A 25190-nucleotide genomic window follows, 5' to 3' on the forward strand; every position below is an offset into this window, starting at 1 on the left:
TCAGAACATGTGCAGCTCGATCTTGGGGCTGCCAATAAAGTCGCAATCATGGACCAAGAATTATTCCGCTGAATAAATAGCGCTCGCGCGTGCGTTCCGAGTAAGCCACGATGCCATGCACGGTGCCGACGCAGCTTCTGTTCTGCAAGTCGGCTCGACAGCGAAACGCTGTCTCCGCAGAGGCTCGTGACGTCTAGGCCTAGCGAGAAAGTGCGACGGCGATTCATCGGCGGACGTCGTCTGTTTCCAGAAATGCTGCTGATAGCTCGTTTCAAGCGTCGCACGGCACGTAAGGAAAGCAATGTTCAGTAATAACTACATGAGTGCCGCTAAAATGTCTGATCACTTCTGTTTCCGGACATCGCGGAATGAAATCTGGGATCGCTTGCAGTAGATATATGGGACAATATCGAATTTTCCTTGCTTCGTGTTTATGGAAGAGCACGCGAACGGTGGAAACGCGTTGACACTTTTCCTCAGATATACTTTATCCATGGATCTTCATCCAGAACAGCTTTTTCGTAATTTCTTCCGCCAGCACGTCTGAGTTTGTAATCACTCTGCAGTAAATACCCCCTAAAAGGCCCTGCCCTTTCGAGCTCACGTGCTAGGGTTCCAATTCGAATTTTTTGCTTGCTTTTTTAAAAATGTCATCTCATTAGTAAAATCATATCTCCTGGTCGGAGCAGCCGCAAATGCGCAGCTGTCAACGGGCCCGTCGCTGACGGCCCACAGTGAAGCGGCTGCGCCATGTTACACGTCCGCCCCTCGCTTTCGGGGGTCAATAGCTAACGGTTAAAAAAACTCAGTTTCGCTTAAGAGTGAAGCAATGAATGCGATACCAAAAAATTGTATTGTGAAACGAAGTAAGGCTAGCAGCTAACTCTTTTGGATCCGATCTCGTGTAACTCAACAAAACGCTGGTTTAAGGGAATATGGCCCCTCCAGGAACCGAAGCGTTTCCTTGCTCTGAGTTTTCTAAACGCGAAGTAAGCGTTGAGAGCACAGCAAGTTTACGAGCCGTCCCCTGATGCCTCGAGATAGCGCGCGCGCAAGCGACTGCGCCCTTCAAACGATGCGCCCCCCCCCTTCCGCTCCCCTGGCGTCCCTTCATGCTCCTTACGAAAGACGGGCGGGGCGTTTCCTCTCTGTTTGATGAGCAATTGACGGCAGGCCCGCACGCGGGAAGATGTTATCGCATGCGCTGTCCGTGCGGCGGAGACAGACGGCCGGCTAGTTTAATCTCCGCTTCAGCCGCGTTCGTTGCCAGCGCTCGCGAGCTTTTACCCGCGGCTAGAATGCGCGTAGTGATGTTATAATGTGAACTTTATACGGAAAATTACGGCAACGGCGACGGCAAAAATCCGCCGAGAGTGTCCATATAATTGCTATCGCAAGGGTCAATGTACGGGGCAGATTTTGCGCCCCCCCTCTTAGGTGATAAGGGGGGGTGGCGGCCCCCCCTGCCCCCCCCCCCCCCCCCCCTGTGCGCACGCCTATGCTCCTGGGATGATTTTCATAAGAGCCCCATAATAATACTGAGGTGCTTGAATGTTAATGCAATATGCTTCTGTATTGCACTCCAGGATGTAAATACGCTGCTCCAAAGTGCTCCCAGATGCAAAATTATCTGCTCCAAAGTGCTCCAAGATGAAAATTTTGCTGCTCCAAAGTGCTCCAAAACGGAAATTTTGCTGCTCCAAAAATTGCTCCAAATCAGAAGTCCTCGGTAGCATCACTGCGTGTATGACGTAATTGCTTGCGAAAGCAAGGCCTTCGAGATTGGCATTCACTTCTGCCATCGCGTTGGCGTAGACTCATCATCATCGTTATTTGTCGGAGAACGGGAGGAGTTCGAGCTGGTTCGAGCTCGCATGGTCGTGCGTGCGTTTCGCGGTCGGACTCGCCGCGCCGCTCGTGATTGCCTGTGCTTAGTTCTTTCATGCCTACAGCTGTTGGTGTTAAAAAAATCACATGCGTTGATTACATTCCTGTAGATAAGGCCGTCCTAAGCTCCCGCGTTTCTATCCATCGACTAGATCGCGGCTGAGCGCGCCAATTTTCGTGCTGCTCGTAAGAATTGAAATAAAATTCTGTACCACTAAATATTTGCCGTTTTTTCGTGTTTTTTCGGCTCTTATGTTTCCCGTCTCTTACGTTATTTCCTACGGTCCCTTCAAAAACGTATCAGCGGGGTTCTACTGTATCCATGTTTTTTATATCGAGGTTTGAGTGTACACGATCTTAATTTTGAGCTTTTGACGAGAAATGTTCACTTGCAAATTTTTTGCATCTCTAACACTGGGAAATGGAGTAGCTGACACAGCATAGACCGCTTATGACGTAAGTCGCCGTAGTCGTAAATATCCGCACTGTAAGCGGTACCGCACTGTAACCGAAACCAAATTTTTGAGAGGCTGGACATGTCCAAAGCATGACCAACAGGCAGCTGCACAATTCGGACGGTTGAGGCATGCGACTGGGGCGTAAGTTTGCAGTCGCTTAAACTTGCAAATGTTCAATGGTTAACGTCTATGGACCTGAGGTGCCGACATAATAAACGCGGAACAACAACAAGAAAACGCACCGTAGCGGAAAGTCGCCGACTAGCTTTTCGGACTGCCTCATTTATGCGGACTTCGCCGCGGTACCACACTGCGCAGAAACTATACATCAAACGGAAATTAAAATTCGCACGCTTTCGATTTTCCGGGCACGTACGCAATGTCGAAACCAGTGCCAACCACGAACCACCACTCTAATGTTGCACATGCATGCCCTCATTTTGGTTTGAAGATGTAAGCCACCCCTTCTAAATGCAACAACTGCGAAGCATTTCATTGACTCGGCATCAAACCGCAACTTTGATAGTCCGCATCCACTACCGACAAGGCAGTTAACGCTCGTTAGGCCTAGTGTGCGGGTTGCAACTTGGCATGCTGTCGTGGGAAGCTCGCCCAAGACAACACAGAGATCGGGCGTAGAAGAGATTGCATTCACGAGCTAAACCAATGGCAGCACACATGAAACGAAGTTTCGGTTCGCGGTCAGGAGAAAAGCCGCGGCAACTATCCTGGAAAAGTCTTCCAAGCTTGCGAGTCCGCCTGTTGGTGGCAAAGGTGAAGTCGCCTCGATCGCATATGAAATTATTGTCGCTTGCACAGGAATCAAGGTTGCATGCGCGATATGTGTGCTCTAAGACGCTGCAACTATTTTGCCGACAGAAAACCGAAATTCCAAACAGCGTAACCCACACTTGATGCAAACGCAGGCATCCATTCGAAGTGAAGCGCGTACGACAAGCAGCTGGAGAAAAGGGGGCAAAGGCGCCTCCGTTGCCTAAGCGTGCTCCCCCTCCTCACATAACGCGCCCGCGTCGCGCTGCTGCCTGCACTGCGCTCTTTTTCTTTATTTTTGTTCTCTCCCCGCTTCTTGTCCGTTTGCTCTGTGACCCTTAACCCCCCTCCTTCGTAACGGCATCACTGCTCTCTCCCTGGCCGGTGCACCTCCACTTACAAGCGCGTTTGCTTCTCTGGGAATTTTCTGGCAGTATTATAACTGGTCTTTCATCTCGGGATACTTGCACAATAAGTGGTGTGCGTATACATGGAGATCTATGATCCAGGCAAAACTTGAAAACTTGAAACGGGAGTCAGGAAATAAAAACCGCATTAGGGCTGGTCCTGCACTGGAAGTGGTTGTTACATTAGAAAATGGTCTGAGCTGTATTGAAGCCCAAAGAAATGTCTCTGTAAAGAAAACTATTTTATGCATCAGAGCAATATGCTCCGACACGAAACAAAGTTATAACTATCGACAAAAACTTTTGGCAACTTCAAAAATAGTACCTCACAAAACAGCTGTGGCTTAGTTTCCACACACTGCCTATTGTCACACTGCCGGTCGGACACTGCCAAGCAGTGGTAAGATACTAAGTTGTGCCCGTGTTCGGCTGGTCCGAAGGGTTCGCCACCCACATCTGGAACGGCGGGACGACGCGCAGTTGGTGCCATAAGCTTCGTTCTTACAGGTAATACGTCCCCAAACGGAGCGGTGAGCAGTGAACGCAAGGTGCAGGCTGAACATTAACAATGAAGTGCGAAGTGCGAGACATTTTGAAGATTCTCGTATCTCTTGCAGGACAAGGGACGATAGCCCTCAATGCGGGACAGTCCCACAAGTCGCAGGAGGGGTGGTTACATTAGAACTGGCAGCAGTGGTACCAGCAATCAACCTTGTACCCACATCTCAAACCAGCGCCTCCTCTATTTTCTGTGCCTGGGCGAAGGAGCGTTAGGAGCAATGGGAACGACCGTCGGCGTTAGTGCGGCTTTTAGCCGCGGGCGCCGGCCACCGTAGTAGACTAGCCGCGCGGTCTTCGCTCGCGGAAACGAATGCCGTGGCTGCATTCGAAGCTGCTATATGGTTCAGTTTTCAGCTGTATTCGCGTTGTTTAAAGTATAATGAAAATTGTAACTGGAATCATGAAACACTTGTCGTTCTGGGCAACCAGCCCATTTTGAAGGCATGTGTCTTTCGCGGCTATTTGATCGAGACGCTCGCGTGTCGTCTGCTAGCCCGATTCCAGAGAGCGCATGCCAGTGATGCGCGGAAAATTTTGTCACCGTTACATTCGCTTGACTGAGAGTCGGTTATTGACTGTCTGAAAGTCGATTTTCGAAGCAGCATTTGCCAAGAGCTAATACTGAAAAGCTGGGTGCTTAAAGTTCCCCGATGCGTGCTAACGTCTACTGGTGTAGCACACTTATATGCAAGCCATGAGTTCATGCGCTTAGTAGCATGAAATGTCTCTAAGCTGCTTCCAGTGACAATGTACATAATGATTGAAGGTTGTTTCGCCGGTAGCGCATGTGGTGTCCATGGGCTCCGATTTTTCAGCTTCGGGACCTAATGTCAGCGCTGCATGCACATGGCGGCAGTCGCGAGGCAGCGTTGCTACTTGTACTACATGGATTCGTTGACTGTTTGGACGCAACACGCTCACGTTTAGGGATACTTGCCATGCTTGATTCAGTTGTTACCTTAGGCTGCAAATGTGAAGAGTAGTCTGCAAAGAGTGACGCTACTGCATCCTTCGTAAGCCGCCGCTTCTTATATTCTATGAAATCTTCGCGTCGTAAACGACGGCTGCATATCCTAGTGTAGTTTGAAGAAGTATTAGGAGACCAATTATCCCGCCTAATTACTGCAAGCCACCTCTACCGAACACCAGCGGCAGCTGGAATTTTATGGAACGACAGCCGAACAGTGTATTAAGGCGAAAGCTTTAGATGCCTCATCAAACGCGAAAATTGACCGTCGGCGGCATCAGCACGAGTGATGCAAAAAATAATTACGTGATGACGTCATCATATGACGTCACAGATCATTAATGTTTTGTGACATCGTCGTGACGTCACATAACGTGACGTCGTCATATTACATCTTCGGTTGGTCAAAATGTGCAGATCACGGAGGCAGGCATGCCTCCGCTGATGTGCAGAAAACTTGCACTGCCTCCGATCCTTGAGGCTGTAAGAAAAACCACGTTGGGCGCAGAAATATCTCGGAGGGAGGCAGGAAATGTTCAACACATTGACTAGAAGAAAAGAAGAAGATGGCTTTCGCCTTTCAGTCGTCTTAGATGAATGGATAAGGGACCCTGTGAGATTTTTTTTATTTATGAATAAAGGGAAATAAAAAAAAGACAATCGTGAATTCTTTCAGTTCCATTTGCAGAGTGGAACACAACAGTATGACATACTAAGGCATTGGGGCGGTTGCAATAGACTGAAATAGAAAATAAAACGCGAATACTATCAACCTCGAGTGCAAGTATCGAACCGGCAGCACGGCCTGACAGTCTGCCTGCGGAATACACAAAGCGGGGATGGAAAGACACGCGAACATGCGGCATCTGCATTCTTTGCTGTTTCGCATCTATTTTCAAGTGGTTATAGCCTCGATGACTGAGGAGAATGTGACGTCGTCCATGACACAATAAAAAACCATCTAGCATCTTTTTATTGCCACCACGGTTAGTGTGTGGTGAAAACAATGCGCCGCTATGTTCGCATTTCTTTCCATCCCCCTGTACCTGTGAAAGCCTGCAAGAAGCACAAATACAATTAAACTCGGATGCATACACGAATTCGTGAGCTTTGTGATACGCGCGGCCGTCCAGCGCCAGCTTCCCGTAGTCTACTTGCACAGGGCCACCACGCGGCAGCGGCGAACGGACGCGGAGCGCGCGCTCGACGGTCTGAGGAGAGCGTTCGCCCAGGCACTGAAAAATAGAAGAGGCGCTGCTCAAACTCACTGTATATGTAGGCAAAGAAATTGGAAACAACTGGGGCAGTTATATGGTGCATTACTACCCAAACGATACTCCCTATGATCTACGTTTTGACAGATTTGGACTGCCATCACTCAGGAGAACCTGTGGAAAGCAAACCTTGTCATATCAAATACCTAATCTACTCCACAGCTATAGCTATGTCCGTGAACTTTTAGAGCAAGGTAATAGTAAAAACAGTCTAAAGAAAAATGTTAAAATGCACTTTCTGTCTTGTACTGTGCCCTAAATATATTATCAATTTGAAATATTTTTAGTGTTTTTGTGCTTTTGTATAATTGTGTAAAAAATCACTCATTTCTTTCAATGTGTATCTTGCATTCGGTATTGTACTTAGTCTTTTGACCTAATATTTTCCTGGTTTCAGCTTTTTTACATATTTTTTTTTTTTTTATCTTGCTATGGGTAATTGTTGTTGATTGTACTGTTATATCTTAAAGTGCATGTTCAAATATTCTTTTTATGCATGGAATTTGCTTTTGTGTTCCTAGAAAAAAAAAGAAAGAAATTTCTGTATTTTTATGTTGCATTACATCTGAGCATATGTATGGGTGGAGGGACCCTAGTCAGCCAGATAATCTGCCTTTAGTCCCTTCAACCTAGGCAATGTTTTGTCTGAATAAACTGAATCGAACTGAATTATTGCTCAACTGTTGTCCTACCCATATTAGCCCCTTTTCACCATGCACACTCCATTACGATCAGCCAGGAGAGCTTTGTGGTAGGTGTCGATGAGCAGTTGCAGCCTCCAGTACTTCATCAGCGGAGGGTGCCGGCTCCGCTTCCTCTTTCAAATCTCCTCTCTCTTCTGTTCTTTTATTGCCCTACACATTTCTCTATCAGCTGTGTGTGGCCTGCAGAAAATGCTGCATTTTCTCGTGTACTACAAACCGTTCCTACATATAACCCACACCCTGACTTTAGCTCCAAATTTCTGTACATTCTTACGCAGGTTACATGCAAAGAAATATGGTAGATCCACAGGTTTCTTTTCCTAACGGTGACCACTTGCCCTACAGCCAGTGGGGAGACAAACACGCCTACTCTGCTAGCAATTGGGAAGGCGATACAAACGACGCCCGATTACATTATCGTGTTCTACTCTTGAAAGTGAAGCCCAAGCGTCCTCGAAGTTTTCTTAGTCTAATATACCAGTGGCAAAAATCTCTGCCTTCCAACAAACAGGTTCACCCTCTCTCGCCCCAGAGTGCACTTGCCAACGATTACAGCTTTATTGTAAGCGATCCAAGGCAACGGAAGTGAAACCTCTTACTGTATACAGGCTGCGTTTTAATCTCTGATGCCCGTTGGCCTGCTTTTCCAGTCGTTCTTCCACACAGCACTGCAAAACAGCATCTTCTGTGGCACTGTGGCTGACCAGAACCTGCGGCTCGTCAACTGGAAGCGTCGCCACGGTTGCCAGTGCCAGCACCGCCACGTCGTAGACTGGTGTGGGTGCTCGCCCAATGTCTTCCGTACAGACGACTGGCCTCGCATACAGGTGGGTTGGTTTGTGCTTGTATTACGAGTTAATGTTTATGCTAATTAATGTTCCTGCACTAATTTGCAGCCATCCATTTTAGCATGCCTCTTAATGCCTGCGTTGCTTTAGAATGGTGAGCCAACCGATCAATCATTCAATCAGTCACTCAATCAATCATTCAATTATTCAATCAGTCTCAATCAATCAATCAATCAATCAATCAATCAATCAGCCACTCAATCATTCAATCAATCAGTCACTTTATCAGTCAGTCAATCAATCAATCAATCAACTTTCAAAATGTTGAGTGCAAAGAAACAGAATGCCAGAAGAAAACACGGCGGACACGTACATTGCAACAGGAGTATAGATTGTAACAGTAGTATGGAGTAGTAGTAGCTCCTTTGCAGTCCTTTTGCGCCCTATTTGTCTTGGAGTGTAGGATGATGTTTGTCAGTACTGCATTTCATGCAGCTTTGTTGTCCGTAATAACTTCAAAGCTTAGACTTAACTTCTTTGCGTAAGACAGAACTTCAACGTATGCTAACCGAACTGATTTACAATATGACGCAAGCAGAGCTTAGGACGCTAAGCTGGTTAGCAAACTTTGTGTGACACTGAAAAGCTAAGTCAAAAACTCCCTAAAAATTCCCATTAGGGAGCTCACCTGTTTGTTAATGTATATGTGACCTTTCGGACATCAAAGCTCATGGATGAGGAAACGTACAGAAGTCACAAAGCAATGAACAGTACGAAAGAGGGAATGAATCGAAAGCTCGTTTCTTCGTAAGGCACGACATGATTAAACCAGCGGACAAGGACGCCGAGGGAGCCATAGGGGAGATTATTTGTAGTATTTAACTGTAGTGTTTCAATTATGACTTAAATGGAAAGGAAATAAAGTGGAGGAAAAATCAACTTGCCGCCGAGGGTCCGAACCTATAACCTTTCGATAACTCGCCCGATGCTCTACCTCCACAGCTGGCAAAAAAAAAATGTGTTCCACACTAGCTAGCTGTCGTGGTTATGAGTGGTGCTGGATAACTGTCCCAGGTTTGCTCACGTGGAAATACCCAATAAAGTGGATGAGAAAACGACTGCCGCTGTAGCTCTGTATTGTAGAGCATTGGACATGTTATCTGAAGGTTATAGGCTTGGTCCCTACGAGGGGCAGGTTAATCTTTCATCCACTTTGATTCCTTTTCATTTATGTCATAATTACTACTCTACAGTTAAATGCTACAAATAATTTCCCCTATGGCTCCCTTGACTTCGTTGTTGGTTTAATTATGCTGTGTCTAACAAATGAACGAACAGCTTCACTTCTGCACAAATGTTTAAACAGCTCTTCCCCGTTATTTCTTTCTTGTCATTCAATCAGGCCACTCGCGATCGCCCCGTCTTCTTTGCCCGGAAGTTCGAGTCGTCGGTCAGCCGCAAAGTGCTGGACCAGGTGGATGTGTGGATCGCGGAGTCGCGACCACATCTCTCGTCGGCCGGCCCTGCCGTGCCACCCGCCGGCTACTGGCAGAGCGAGTATGACCGCGGCGACGGCGTGGCCGCGGATGACGTCAAGCTGACGGTCTACGAGAGTCTAGCAAGACTCGCCGACCGACACCTTGGTTCTTTCTGTGTCATCAACCGCAACCGCAGCCTGTCGATTGATGCCGTCCATCTATACTTCTTCGGAGACCAATTTCAGGCGAGTATTGACACAGTACTTGGTAACATTACTGTATCAGCACATTGCCATGTGATGTATTTGCTTTAATTTGCCTCGTTATTGCCGCTGAGGCAGTGCCTTATCACTTCATGTATTAAATAACTGGCTCTTGCACATATCTTTGCATATTAATCAGACCAACGAGTTCTATAAACCGCACTAAACTGAAACTGGCAAAGCTACGTTGGTCCAATAACCGTCAACCGTACCATAGAGCATGTGGCAAATTGGCTGAGCCTTTCACCTACTTTAACTGGTCTAGTGGTTATGGGGCTCAACAGCTGACCCAATGGTGGCGGGATTGAATCCCGGCTGCAGCAGCCGCATTTTGATGGAGACAAAATGCTGGAGGCCCGTGTGCTTAGATTTAGTTCCACATTAAAGAACCCAAAGTGGTTGCAATTTCTGGAACCTTCCACTACGGCGTCCCTCATAATCATATCGCAGTTTTGTGATGTAAAACCTCAACAATTATTATTACAGTGAAAGCTCGTTAATTCACACCTCATTAATTCGAAATTTTGGATAATTCGAAATGTCTCCTATGCACTGCAGTCCGGTCCGCAGTGCATAGGAGACCATGTGTAAAACGATTCGTTAATTCGAACAGAAATTGCCGCCTCTACGGATAATTCGAAGCGCGCGCCGCCGAGCGTCATCATCGTCAAACACTAGTGGAAGCTTTTACGGCCGAACGATAGGTGGCACGACCGGTTTTTTCGAGCTTCAAGTGGCCTCCGAGCAAAGGGCGAGCAAAGTATGGCCGAAATCCAGGGAGCAATTTTTTTTTTTCCGTAGCCCTCCCGCTATCTCAGCGCCTGGCGCCACTTGTATACGCGGGACCCGCGGGATGCTGAGGAGTCGGCGGAGTAGTCCTAGCAGTCCTAGGCCGCACCCGGCAGCGTCACTTTGTCCCTCGAGCACGTTGTTCGTTCACGCCGTCAAGCCGTCTTATTCCACATCGAAGTTGCAAGATGCCGCGGGGAAACTACTGCGCGAAGACTGTCAAGGAGAAGGTGGAGATTTTGCGAGAGGTTGACCAAGGGAACTCGAGCAAATACGAAATTGCGAGGAAGCACGGCATACCTCCGAGCACGTTGTCAACCTACATACGCAACAGGACGGCCACTGAAAACGCCTATGAAGCCGAGGATTTTGGCGCCAGTCGAAAAAGGCTAAGGACAGCAAAGTTCCCGGAACTGGAGTCAGCTTTGATTATCTGGGTTAAAGAAATGAGAGCCCAGAGTATCGCATTGAGCGGCCCTATCATCATGGCCAAGGCAGCCGATTTCGCCCTGCGTTTGGACATTGAAGACTTTGTCGCCTCCGAGGGATGGTTTCATCGTTTCAGAGAGCGGCATAATCTCGTATTCCGCACGTTATCCGGCGAGGCAAAGGAAGTGGACGCCGAAACTTGGAGAAGCGACACTTGGAGAAGCGACACCCTGCAGCAGTATTTGGAGAGCTACTCACCACAGGATGTGTTTAACGCTGACGAGACAGCGTTATTTTTCAAGTTGCAGCCAGACAAGACGATCACCTACAAGGGAGACAGCTGTGCCGGCGGCAAGCGCAGCAAAGAGCGTGTCACTGTTCTGGTCGCCGCAAATATGACCGGTACGGAAAAGGTCCCCCTTTTTGTGATTGGCAAAGCACTCAAGCCACGGTGCTTCAAAAACATTTGGTCACTGCCGACGGAGTACGCCACAAACAAGAAAGCCTGGATGACAGGTGACCTATTCAGGAAGTGGCTACTGAAATTCGACAGGCAAATGGAACTGGGCGGCAGACGCGTTCTTCTTGTCGTCGACAACTGTTCGGCGCACAAAGTCGACGTTGAGCTGAGAGCAACAAAGTTAGTTTTCCTTCCAGCAAATACAACTGCGGCCCTACAGCCAATGGACCAGGGTGTGATAAGGAACATCAAGTGCTTTTATAGGCGTCACATGCTGGAGAGAATGATTTTGTGCGTGGGCGACAGGAAGGACTTCGGCATTACGCTGCTCACTGCCATGCACATGTTGGTGCGCGCATGGGAACAGGTGACCGCGACCACAATCGCAAACTGTTTCCGCCACAGTGGATTTGCAGCTGGAAGTGCGCAGGATAGTTGTGACGTCGACGGGGCTGAGGAGCTCATGCCAGTGGCATTGCGCGCCACTCTTCGGGGCGTGCGTTTTGCCGATTATGTTGAAGTTGACACCGGTGCATCGGTGTGTGGTGCTCTGACTGATGAGGACATTATCGCTCAAGTAGCCGGTGCGCAGCCTGTTGCTGAAGAGCCAGAAGGTGAGGAAGACGAAGATGACGAAGCGCCTGTGCGCCCGTCAGCTTCCGCGGTGATGGAGGCACTTAATGTGGCGCGTCTCTTCTTCAGCTTTGAAGAGGGTGAAGAGGATTTCCTGCGCCGCGTCCACGCGCTGGAACAGAGAGCCGCAGCTGTGGCATTCAGAGAAAAGAAGCAGATGGTCATCACCGACTTTTTTGGCCAGTAAATATTTTTCGTGCCCCCACCCCCGAAATCCACCCATTTTGGCTCACTTTCATTATTTCGAATTTTGTTTAATTCGAAATTGCTCAGCGTTCCCGTGGAATTTGAATTAACGAGCTTTTACTGTATTACGAAAGGGTATCGACAACCACCCTTTCCTAATACCATCTCTTTATGACCACCAATTGAAAATCGGTTTGCATTTCCTTGTGACTTCGTGCTACAAATGGGTGGTTGTCAATGTCCCTTTTTTTAACCCTTCCTCCACCTTGTAGGATTCCGCCAAACCGATTTGCATTATTATTACTTTCACCTACTTATGCTTAGTACATAACAACTTTAAGAGGGTGCATGTCCGGTAATGTTGCACCTGTGGATACCTTTCTCATTAAGTGAAATTCCCATTAATTGGTACATATCCTGGTCCCTCGAGCTTTTGTATAACGAAATTCCCCTGTAAATAAATCAATTTTCATGACACGTAATAGGGCCTGCTGATGTCGTACACGACCGGTGGCGACTCGTACGAGGTGCACCTGGCGCCCCTGGAGCGGTGGCAGCCGGGCAACCAGGAGACGGCCGCGGCTCCGGCCCTGGCTCGGCTTCGGTTCATCTCCGTGGGGACGGAGTATGACCCGAAGGAGCAGTTGATCCGCGACCTCGCGCGGATTCTGGGGCCGGACTCGTCGCCCGGTATTCTCCACTCGTGGAGTGGCGGCCAAGCAATTGCGGTCACCGTCGTCTGGGTGGATCCGGCCAAGGTTTGTTGGAAACGTGCACTGGTTTTTCACACGGGTCGGCAGAACGAGTGAACGCTCGCTCAATTCTCATTTCACCGTTATTTAACGGTGAAGCTGTCTACGGCTAGGCAGTAGAAAAATGTGGCGGTGCATGATTCTGTAGAAACTATAATGAAGACGTAGTGCTAGCATATGCTACCTCGAAGGGTCTCCGCGCTTGCTCTAGTTTCTCTTCAGGTTCGTCAGCACATATAGCTCGGGATGATACCCACCGCGGCTTGAATCGATACCCATAAAATCCGTTAGGCGTTCTTTATATCCTTTAAGCTAACGTCACCAAACGCAAAAACATGCATCTCTTTTTAGCACTGCCGCGAAGCCCCACTTCAAGGTTAAATGAACAAATTACCCTCACATCGCTCCATGATTTTTTAAGTTTAAAAGTTTGTTATATCGGCTTATATGCTCCAAGTAGAGTAAATTTTAAAACGTAATGTATCTGACAGGTTATCACTTGCATTCTACCGAAAGTCATATCCTGCTACTATTCCAAGTAGCTTCATAATGAAGGCGCAGTGCTAGCATATGCTACCTCGAAGGATCTCCGCGCTTGCTCTAGTTTCTCTTCAGGTTCCGTCAGCATATATAGCTCGGAATGATACCCACCGCGGCTTGAATCGATACCCATAAAATCCGTTAGGCGTTCTTTATATCCTTTAAGCTAACGTCACCAAACGCAAAAACATGCATCTCTTCTACGTGGTGATAGAGAGAACAAAAGCGGCAACAGGAGACCCTTTGACAGGTTCCAGCTCGTGATAAACACCGGGGCCGCACGTTTCAGCTTCGCTGGTTAACCATCTGTATAGGGAACCCAAGCTCAAGTTTGCGGCGCGACGACAGCGCCGCGCCAGCCGCGCTGCGGCTCTGTCGGACAACACTGAACTGTCGCGCGGCCGACTCAGCCCCTTTCACAGTAGCGGTAGCGCACGTGCGCTCGCGTTCTTCTCTCGGTGCGGGTAACTGTGGGGCCGTCAGCTCGGCACGTTGAACCGGGAGGCTTGCTGTGCGAAGCTGCGCATTTCCACGATGGCAGAAGCGACCCCGCGGAAGCGCAAGCGTGGTCCGAAGTATTGCGGTTTAGTGGCCAGCCACAACAGTGCAGACAAGGCACACGATTCACGTGTTAAACTGTATCGGTTCCCGGGCGTGTCGCCACGAGAAATAAGGCGGCAAGCGTGGATAGCTGACAGCGCTGTCTCGCCTTCTATTTGGCTGTCTGAGTTCATCGCTTTCGTTCGTTCCGACTACCTGAATCGGTAAGTAACAGGGCGCATGCACGCAGTGACTACAGTAATGATTACTCGCTGTCTTCTCGCATTGTTAAAGTCCAGTTACGGCTGTAGGTGAAGCAACTTTGTGTTTTGATTCCCCGTGCTCGTGAGACCTACCCGTCGTTGAACGTTCACATTCGCGTTATACCGTTAGCGTTGCGCGGTTGGTTGAATTCAACTGAACTCCGCACATTGTCAGAAGTTCGGCGCCTGCATTTCACGCGTCGGGAAGGCTGCTTTATCACGCCGGAACGGACGTCTGTGCATTTTCAGCAAGCTTTGACATCGCTCTGCAGGTTTGCTTTGTTTTTGTCACTTTATTGGGGTGATATATATTTAAGCCGCTAAATATAACTGGCACTTCATACATGCTTTGCAATTGCAACCTTGAATTAACCACCTTCTGACTTTGTGCGATTTTCTAGCCGCGTTCACGCAACAGGTTTTATACGCCTGTCAAGTCGGTATCATAAAAAGAGACTGCAAGCATGACGCGAGAGCCGAAAAAACGAGACGAGCAGTTCATCTTGCTTCACAGTGGTTGAAGCTCAGCTAGCTGCCTCGCGTCTTAATCGGCGGGGTGATTCTCCAGCGGCACGGAGGACTTGACTCTAACCTTCTCAGGAAGCAGTGCCATGGCCGTATAATCTTTTTTTCGCACGCCACAAACGTTTGTTCACGAAAGTACACGGCTGCTACTGTAAGCATGCCATATCAAAACAACAATCATATGATTCGTAGTCCACGCCACAGAACATCGATAGCGTGTACGGCTTCATTTCGGAGTGCATGTGGACCATTATTCATCTTTAACGTGACAGAGTGAGACTTACCTCGAGGTATACGTCCTACACGGCGTAATCGCGACTTGGGAAATGCATTTCGCTTTGAGTCGAGCGTGGTTGTCGTCGATCGTCTGCTCTTCACCGTTAACGTGATTGACGAGCTTTCCTCATTTTATCAAGTTCGCTTTGCGGAAGTGCCAGTCAAGCTTGAAGATCCTTTTGAAGCCGCACTGCACGCGGTACAATCGTGAGACGCCGCAAGTGCACACCGCGAGAGCTCTGCACGTGCACGGAAGCGAGCGGCAACGCGGTGGCGAGAAGGGAAAGCGCTCGCTGATCACGCCCCAGTTTCTCTTTTTCTGCCAGAGATGGCGCTGCCTGTCAAGAGCAGCAGCGCCGCTAAGCGTTGCTTGGGAAGCCTATGGGGTGCTTGGGCGGTGACCTTTTTTTTGCAGGCTGTTGCGCACTCGCTCGCGTTCCTGCTTCTCGTTGCTTGTATTTGTCAATGCCCACTTGGGCAAACATTGACTCCCATTATCAACACTTCTTGTGCAAAATTTTCTCAGGTCCATGTCTGTTTCGTCCGTTCTCTGAGAAAATTTTGCGCAAGAAGTGTTGATCATGGAGTACCAACTAGTTCGAACATCCCATTATCACTTTAATTCCTCCCACTTGCACTCGTTTCCACTTGCTGAAACTCACTCGCATGCGTGCTCACATCTTCAAATAAATAAACAAATATCGATTGTCACTTCTGCCTACTAATGTAAGGGGTGCCAGTGAACCGGAATTCCGATCACAATGAGCCACACAGAACAGAACTCCCTTACAGCATAGTAGAAATTGGTAGAGCAGAATCTCAGGTGATACGAATTTTCTAGGCTTGTACGAATAGTAAATTTTAGGTTCAAAGTGAATTCACAGCGAATGGTGATTTGGTCGAATAATTTCGAATCGAATTCGAATAGTATATATCAGCATATTATAAAGAAAAATGAGGCATATTTGTCATGACCCAACTAACATTGTACAATATTTTTCAACATTGCAAGCGAGGCATGTGCAAATGTCATTCTTTTTGGTTCAAAGGGAAGTGGAAGCAACTTTGAATAGTAGCAGGATATGACTTTCGGTAGAATGCAAGTGATAACCTGTCAAATACGTTACGTTTTAAAATTTACTCTACTTGGAGCATATAAGCCGATACAACAAACTTCTAAACTTAAAAAATGATGGAGCGATGTGAGGGTAATTTGTTCATTTAACCTTGAAGTGGGGCTTTGCGGCAGTGCTAATTTTTCCTGGATAGATGTATTCACGGTATAGCACCCCCCCTCCACTGCAGTGAAACCACCTTTACAGGGGGTTACATTACAGGCAGTTTAAATATGTCTATTCGTTCATTTCGAATGCTTCAAAATCTAGAATAATTTAAATTTATCTCGAAGCGAAGTCGAATATTGTAATATTGGTTCGAATATTCAAACTGCTAGAATATTCGCACAAGCCTAGAATTTTCGTCTGATAAGAATTCGTCAAATTGCCTGGCCGAATTCCATTGTGTCCAATGGGCCAAACTTTGGATGTTCCGAACACTTTTCTGTGTCGCGACGGGTGATACGAACTTGGATATCGAAACCGTCGAGCGATGGTCGACAGCAGCATGCTCCAGAAATACACGCGAGGTCAGCGCAGACGGAATGAAAACGGAACTACCGTTTGCCGCAGCCGTCGCGCATGAAACCACGGTCGCTATCGGCGCTATCATAGATAGCAACTACACAGCTCCGAAGGTACGCGGCTAACGCGGCGGCAGATTAAGGTCAATGAAGTTGTAAAAAGGCTAGAAGAGTTTCGCCGTTCGTGAACCCTTCGCATATGACTATGCATATGACTCGCATATGACTCTGGCGTATATGACTATGGTGGAGCGGTCTTCGGCACATAGTTTTCAGTTGGCTTCGAGCGAAGCTATGACAAGCACGTTCACAGCAGCCACCTGTGCCATCCCTTATTGGTCCATTCGCGTGTGTCCCGGAAAAACATACGCGTGTTCTTTCAATGGAAATAAATGTTTTGTGCATATATCGTGGCCTGAAAACGGATTTTGCTAGTTTTCTGGTGACACAAAATTTGGGGTGAGACGAATATTTTTGCTTCCCCTTGAGGTTCGCATCACTGAAATTCTACTTCAATTATTGGCATTGTGAAATATTACTGTATTTACTCAAATCTAACATGCACTTTCTTTTCTATGATAAAATGGGTCTGAAAATTGGCCGCATGGACAGAACTTGCAAAAATTGCTTGTTACGTTTGAGGCTGCATTAGATTGGAGTAAATAAGGTATTTGGGAAACTGAACTGCTGGTGAAACAGACAACATGCACGCATCGTGTATCCACGAATGGAGACTTGTTGATTTGTCTGTCGTAGTGTGCAAATTTTCTTCCTGTCCTGGTCTCTTATAATCGAGGGCATGACTTATGTTCTGGTGACTTGTACATGGGAAAATGTGTATATTCGTTTGTTTCAAACACTGCTAAACTTCATCGAACACTGAAACTTGAGCCACAGCAAACACTGAATAGGATAATATTCGCACAAGTATACAAATCTTCCTTCAACGAAGTTTATGGCATTTTAATGTGACAGCCCTAAGTGTCTCATGAGATGCGTGATGTTATTGTCCGACGGTGTCGACAACACATGCAAGGCGTAACATCGTCATCAGCAACAGCAGCAGCCACAGCATCAACAAATACATCACGCTCACCTTGAAAAAGCACCGTGAAGTACAAAAACTTAATTTGACCTCCCTAGCCTTGACGATGATGATGGCTTGTGATAGACGTGAAGATAGATCCGGAGAATTAGAATTAGACAGATAGTGACAGATAGATAGCAGCTTGAATAAATAAATATTGATAGATAAGGTTGGATAACAGTACATCAAAGTATATTAAGGCATATGAAGTCATGTGGATATAAATAAAGATGTATAAAACAAGAGGACATAGGTAAGACTGATAAGAAACGATAGGAGCTGATAAGGTTGATATACCTTATAATGGTATAACACACATGACAGGCAGATAACAGTGACAATCGAAATGAAGTCAATGCGTGACGGCTGTCTTCATCAAAGTTGTCTTAGCAATTGATCAGGGAACCCAAGGAGTTTTTGTCATTTACTTGAACAAAGTTAGGGGAACTTTGTGCTGCATAGGTGGTACAAAAAGAAATTACACCATCTCCCGCTAAAGAGGAACATGAGGCGATGCAAAGCGGTGCGCTTGCACAATCGCGTTCCGTTGGTGTTCGCTGGGCATGCTACCGACCTCGCGTCGTGGAACGCGAAGAGGAACACTACGCGCGTCGTGTCTTCCCTCTAGCCTGGCCGTTAATTCTCACAGAGCGTGTGGGGAACGTCGACAGGCACGCGAGAGAGAGGCAGCGTAGTAGAGGAGAGAGAGGGGGAGGGGATGCGCATGCGCTGGCCCTCATCGCGGCACTGTGCAGGAGTGAATTTCAGCATATCGAGCCCGCATTTCAGAGGAGCCAACCGAGGCAAGTGCTGGACTGAACGCGCGCAGCGCTCTACTAGTATTTGAAGGAGAGGAGACCAGAGGAGGAGAGTAGCGTATGCGCCGTGAGAGCAGAAGCGAGAACGCAGGAGAAGCGCAAGCAGGTGCTGGGAGAGAAGTGGAGAGAGTAACGCGCAGCTGTCGGAGAGAGGGAAGGAGGAGAGTCATGCATGCGTAGTGTGAGTGCGGACCACAACGCTGCGTGCGGATGACCACGCCACTTTACATACCCCCGAGCAAGAGATACTTTGCATCTAAAAAAAAAACACAGAAGGCATGGAAAACACAACACGAACGGGCGGGCGCTTGTTTGTCTAACATGTACTAACTAGCCCCAAAGGAGTGCTTTACTGAAGTCACTTACTTACTTTCGTTTCACTCAACCCAGGTGGTCGCCGGATCGTACGAGGTCCAGGTCGAGCCAGGGCCGCAGACACTGTTCCACCGCCCTGAGTTCCGCAAGCCCCTTCGTCCCGGCACCTGGACCGTCATGCTGTTCCACCACTGGTCCCTCGTGGCCCAGATACGCTTCCTTGTCTCTCCCGTTGCCTACCGCGACGGCAAGAAGCTGACGTCGGCCACGACCGCGTCGCGGGCGAACGGCGGGCCGCAGGGACCCTACATCGGCCATGACCTGTCCCGCGTGGAGGAGCACCTGGGATACTCGGCCGAGACGCGCCGCACCCTTCAGGCGCAGGCGGACGAAGACGCATTTCTCGTTGGCCCGGACCTCGATAGATGGGTCGACGCGCTGACGGTGCAGTTCTGGACGTTCCGCACGGCGTGCGTCACACGTTCTGCGCCGTCGAGTGGGACGTGCGAGTCGTTGACACTGTGCCGCGAGAGCGGATGGAGTTCGCACTGGCCGGACCCAACCGTACAGGTCATGACCGGCACGTGAGGCCACGCGGTCTTCTAGATGTTCTTTCTTTTGGTCCGCGGAGGAGCTCAGGCAATCCTCACACGGCACGTTCTTCGTCTTCGATAATAGAGATCGCTGGCAGAGGTCGGCGTACTCGCTGCTTGCGTAGTTGTCGGTCTAGCCCGCATGCATGATCTTGGGCCCGATCATAGATGAGTAGCGAAAACCTCGCAACAGTTTGCCGTCCGCTGCAGTGCCTGTCTCAAGGTCCAGAGGTCGAAAGATGCCCCATTTGGTGCTTGATTGAAGGTGAATGGCCACCTAAAAACACAACCTATGTGGGCATTATGTTGCCCCGTTTTTTAAAAAGGCGAGAAAGGAGTAAAGAAATGTCTAACGTAACGAGTCATAAAATGTCGCTGCATAACTGTGAAATGTTTCATGCGCATATCAGCAGACAAATAACGTAGTCCTATAACTAATATAGAATATGGCGAATGTATTTCCTTCTTGGATGTGACTTTGCCATCAGCTCTCGAGAGCTTCCACTCTGAATACAAAAGAATACAAAGCAGCAAATGGGGCCCGCAGTGGCTTTGGATTCCACTCTGCGTCTCCCAATCGGTATGGAAGATTACGCCGTCGTCTAGACATTAATCGTAGACAGAGCACAGGTCTATGATTTTGCTGTCCAACTCTGGAAATGTGTAGTAATTCTATGGGTATCTGCGGGTGCAGAAACGTTTTGCCCATTGGGCTGTCAAATATCAAGTTATGCACTCAACCATATTGTGTATGGGCTATGGTCCCTAGTAGCACGCAGTGTTTCCACAACCTTGAAGCAACTTGCTCAATGTTGCCGCAACGTTGTGTCAACATTTGGAGCTACTAGGGGCGTAGCCCATCGTAGCTGCAACCAGTTACGTGACTCGGTAACCTCACTTGTGTTTGAGAGCCTCGAGTTATAGCAGGCACAGAAAAGTGCATATTCTTTTTCGTTGCGTGTCGAATATCTGAGCTTGTTTCAGAAGAAATTGATTAGGCAAAAGAACAGATGAGGGGGCTGCTGCAGCGCGCATTAATGGTAGCTACTGAGGCGTTGTTATTGTTTGCATTGCTTTTTTTTTTTGGTTTGCTTGCCCAAGTTCTAGTTAACCTAGGTGGTTACTTGCAGCCTTGGTTTTGCTTTAAAGGGCCAGTAAACAGGTTCAGACTTTTTTGTTACACCTCGAAACAAGCTGGCTAACTTGTGCAGAAGGCCACGCCAATCAATTTGTGGATGTCACAGTGCTGTACGCCCCGCAGATGCTCCATTTCGAGAAACAGTTGCCTCGCCCCTCTCCTGCACCTGCCCAATCCTTTTCGCCTGCACAGTGACGTAATCTTACCCATGGGCAACATTACGTAGCACCAACTTTGTCTATTGGTCCTTTGCACTACGAAACGGCACCTTGGCCGTGCAGTGATGCAGTTTTGGCCGTGCAGTCCGCATTTTCATTTTCTTGTGCTGCCGTCTGCCATTTCGCTACAGCCGAGACTACTGGGACAAGCGGTACTGCCAGAATGGAAGCCTTCAAGATCAAGAGGCACCTCGAGACTTTACCGCTAGGGGGAGGACGCATGCACTGTGCCATACACTCATACCTCGATATAACGAACGTGGATATAGCGTATTAGTTATAACGAAGTAAATGAAGAATAGTCTTGTCATAGCTAAAATGTTACAAATATACGTTTATAACTAATTTCTGGATATAAAGAACATATTTTCGTGTCAGATGCGACTTTGTTATAACGAGGTTTGAGTGTATTTGCTTACCTCGCCAGTGCCTTGCAGCCCTCGTACCTGCGCTTCCTCACCGCGGCGCTCCAACACGAGCGACACGCAGAGGAGGCCTCGTTTGGTCGTTCGCTGCACGCCGCTGATGTAATCGCTGACGTGTTACGTCGCCGAAGGGGGCGTAGTCACGACAAAGGGCCACGCCTATCCCTCTTTGCTGCCAAGAAGGGTGGGAAGGCCGTGCGAGAAACTGGAACCAGCTGAAGTGGGTTTTCCTACACCCTGTAATTTCCTAATTACAGCACTTATTCGCAAAATCTGTGCGGCAGCATGTTCACAGTGTAGAACTGCGCAGTTATCTGTGCATCACGAATTTTGCACCGTGAAGTTGTTTACTAGCCCTTTAAGACGAGACAGAAGGAAATCTACAGTAGGTCGGCCCTGTCCCGAGCTTCATTTTGGGGAAGGAAAACAGTAAAAGTCTCGAATCGGTCGTCTCACATGCTTCTTAAACAGAACAGAGAGGATTTCGATTCGTTGATTTTTTTGCTTCGTTAAGGTAACGAGCAAGGCACTAGGCTGACACGAATGCTCTGTTGGTTAGCAGAGGCCTGAAGTGGCTGTCTAATCAATATCCCGGTGGTGTCACCTTGCTTATTTTGTGTATAATGGTAAAATGCATTCCAAGTTGGCTTATGCAAGCACATCACAGATGCTGTGCATAGAGAGATCATGGACCTTTTTAGCGAGTCAGTTGGGTTAGCTAGCTTAAATCATGACTTCAAGCTGCTATATACATTCAGTACACTAAAGCGGATTTTAGCTATGTTCTGGGCTACATTACTCATAGATATTTTACAGGTGATGTGTGTGTGTCCACACAAATCTATCTCGAAAGTTGTCTTGCCTTCAAAGTTTTGTGTCAGTACTCCTTTGAGGTTTCATTGCAAGTAAGGATGCCAAGTTTTACGATTTGGTCATCATCTTGACGTCTTCCCTTGAAATGGGATGTATCTAAGTTGCCGTTTGCATGTCCGGCTCTTTTTCATGACGTGCCTTCAAATCCCATTGTATACATGATACACGGCGATGTCAGTCAGAACTCTCATGAATTGTATAGTGAGTTGCAGCATTTGAAGAAAAAAAGAAAAATACTACTTGCCTTGATGTCTTGCAAAAAAAGCAAGTTGGAACATTTTTAGGTGTGTGCTTGTGTTGAATTTTTTTGTGTTACATTAATAGTTTGTACAGGAGTACGATTGTAAACTCTGTCTAGTCTACCATTGCAATTCTCGAGATAGGTTCTTGGTGTTCGTGGGATAACATACAAACGCTTTCTCGACAAAGCAACGAGGTTTTGTCGGGTCATGTTCCTGTGAGAATGTGTGATGTCCATGGATTTACATAAATTGTGCCTTTGTTGTGTGTCGTGTCGGCATTTGTCACACATTTCGTCATCCTGTAGCTTTTGCTCCACATCCTTGAGTATGCGTGTGTGTTAACCAATGCTGTGGTTCTCTTCACGGCCATGTTCGTCATTGCACTAACCACGTGTAACATGCAAATAATTTTTTTGAAGTTTGTCTACCTCCCAATAATGGCACTTGTGCATTTTTGCATATTGTGCATTGTGCACAATATGCACAATTGTGCATTTCATGCATATTAGAAAAACTGCTTTCATTCTAATACTTCTGTTGTTGCATTTGTTCGAAACTAATTTGACCCTTGGGTTCTTGTAGACGTCCTCGTTTACCTGCAGGTGTTCTTGATGTTCGTTGTGGATTTGGGCAGTAACAAACCTCCGGTGCTTTTCTGTGACATCATGGTATCGAAACGCTTCAAACTCATAGTAACGTCGACTGTGCAACCGCGCACTTTTCAGAATTCCCATAATGTGTCTTTCACGAAGTCTAAGCACAGAGATTGCTTTAGCACCGAAAAGTGGTTAACCGACGTCGAAGAAAACGTCACCAGATAAATTTTTTTTATGTGCGTGTAACGAAGTAATGTGGCACATCACTGCACTGAACGTGTGAAGCAATCAAGCGCACTTCCTCCAGACAATGATCATACCCTTCCTGAACCATTGCATATCACGAGAGCTTCGCTGAAAGCAGGCTTATATGTGCATCGAATTTTAATAGCTGCATGTACATAAGTATCGCTTGAACGTAACATTCACGTGCATATCAGAGTAGTGCCATACTGTACTCGTGTTATGTAGAGTTAAACACCCACACGCTCTCCTGTGTACGTACTTAGTTTGTGGTTCTGTTTTCAGTACTAAGTAGGTTCTTGCTTAGTTTGTTGTTTCGTGAAGGTGCCATGTTTTACACGTGTTACTTTGTTCTTTGTATAGCCAAGCTGTGATGACGCGTCACTTTTGGAATTGTACATCACTTCAAATACTGGCTTTCTGAGCACTCGAGATGATGCCTCAAGCAATACGTACCTCCTTCATCAAGGACAAAAGATATGGGGCTGCTTGCTCGACCATATCTCATCGTAGTCTTCAACTTCGTAACGATGTATGTAGACTTCACCAACTGTATAGTCTTCGAGCGCACGGTGGTCATTGCTGTAATCTTCGACTTGGAAAATGTCTGCAGTCTTCACCAGATACATAGTCTTCTTCACCATAGTTCTTCGACTCTGTTTTCAGGGCAATAGCTGTGTACAAGTTTTGTCCAAGCATTTTTTTTTTGCCCAAAGCGTCGATTTCAATTATGTGTGTAGTGTGGTCATAATGTTCAGTCCGACATACCAAAAAAAGTGGTGTAATGCAGAGGTGTCGTAAGTGCGCAAGCCATTGCTTGAAACTCAGGCTGTTCTAAGTGCTTGTGTTTGTGCAGAACTCGGAAGTTGCGAAGTCACTCGAGTGGTTATAAGTCATTTACCTAGAAGCAGGTTACTTTTAGTGGACAGACAGCCTATGCGTGCTTTGTGAACTTCTAAATAACGTAAAAGGTTCACACAAGGAGGTGAGGACTTCGAAGTGACCAACATGTGGTCGCACAAGGGATGCCTGGATGTGGCGATGACAAGGGATCTTGTCTCGGCTCTCATTAGGACACGTACGCTTGACTAGGACAAATCATTTGCTGTGACGAAGGCAAGTCCTTCATCCTGGCGAAGATGTGTCCTCTTTTGCGAAAATCAGCTGAGGGTTTCTTATTTGCCCACCCTTTTATCAGTTTGTGCACTTTCTGCAATGTTTGGGACTCAGCCTGATGGTGTTGGGTCTAGCTTAGATTAAATTCAACTGCTTTGCTTTACAGCCAACAGTCGAGTGAGTGCATTGGTACACATTTTCAGCAGGGCTTTAGGTCCTTGACCTGGTTCTGTACTCGTCTTTGTGTATGTGCAGTGCTTCACGATGTTTTAAATGAAAGACTGCAAAGAAGGAGGATCTCGCATTTAAAAACATCGCAAAGCGCGTCGCATAAACAAACATTAATGTCTACCAACTCATTCTTTTTATCCTAACGTTCTGTACTGTGTGGCACCTGTTTTGCCGTGTGAACAAATTTTGTTTCTGGGTTGGTTTCCTCGACAAGTGCTGGAAACGATTGAGAGCTTGTTTTACGTGTCTGCTGCATTGAACAAATTTTGGGTCTTCCTTTTTGACCTTGTATTCGTCTTCATTTGTTTTCCAAAGTCATTGCACAACTAGCTACTTGTAAGCTGCCGCATGTTGTGTTGCTCTTGAGCAGATTATCATATGTGCATGTGCGTCTCGTATTGGTCACAACGTGTGCAATGAAAGAGAGATTTCAACTATTTTTTTGTACTCTGAAACTGTCGTGGAAATGCAGTCAAATATACACGTTTCATAGAACAAGAGTTCCTGTCGGTTGTCTGTGGCCTTTCTTGCTTGGTTTCTTTTTGTGTTACTATGTAAATCTGTTAATTTTTACAAGAAAGTGTTTTTTTTTTGCCCGAACCGCCCAGTGTTTACGCACGTCTTTTCCGTCACGGAACTGACGTCACTGAAAGCGCACGCGGGTAGCTCAGAAAGAAATTGAGAAAAAAGGTTAAGGTTACCCGT

At 47.3% G+C, this 25190-nt stretch overlaps 1 protein-coding gene across 2 annotated transcripts in view; it reads left to right on the plus strand.

The window, feature by feature from the left end:
* Positions 1 to 24979, plus strand: part of LOC119399786 (xylosyltransferase oxt-like) — a 44084-nt gene extending 19105 nt beyond the window's left edge. For both annotated transcript variants that reach the window (XM_049417843.1, XM_049417844.1), the window contains exons 7-10: positions 7680 to 7856; positions 9220 to 9540; positions 12541 to 12813; positions 18886 to 24979. In XM_049417843.1, the coding sequence (XP_049273800.1) occupies positions 7680 to 7856; positions 9220 to 9540; positions 12541 to 12813; positions 18886 to 19398 (1284 nt within the window). In that variant the 3' untranslated portion in view covers positions 19399 to 24979. The remainder of the gene's footprint in view (positions 1 to 7679; positions 7857 to 9219; positions 9541 to 12540; positions 12814 to 18885) is intronic.
* Positions 24980 to 25190: the final 211 nt, after the last annotated feature.

Source organism: Rhipicephalus sanguineus, chromosome 7 (assembly GCF_013339695.2).
Source record: "Rhipicephalus sanguineus isolate Rsan-2018 chromosome 7, BIME_Rsan_1.4, whole genome shotgun sequence".
NCBI lineage: Eukaryota > Metazoa > Arthropoda > Arachnida > Ixodida > Ixodidae > Rhipicephalus > Rhipicephalus sanguineus.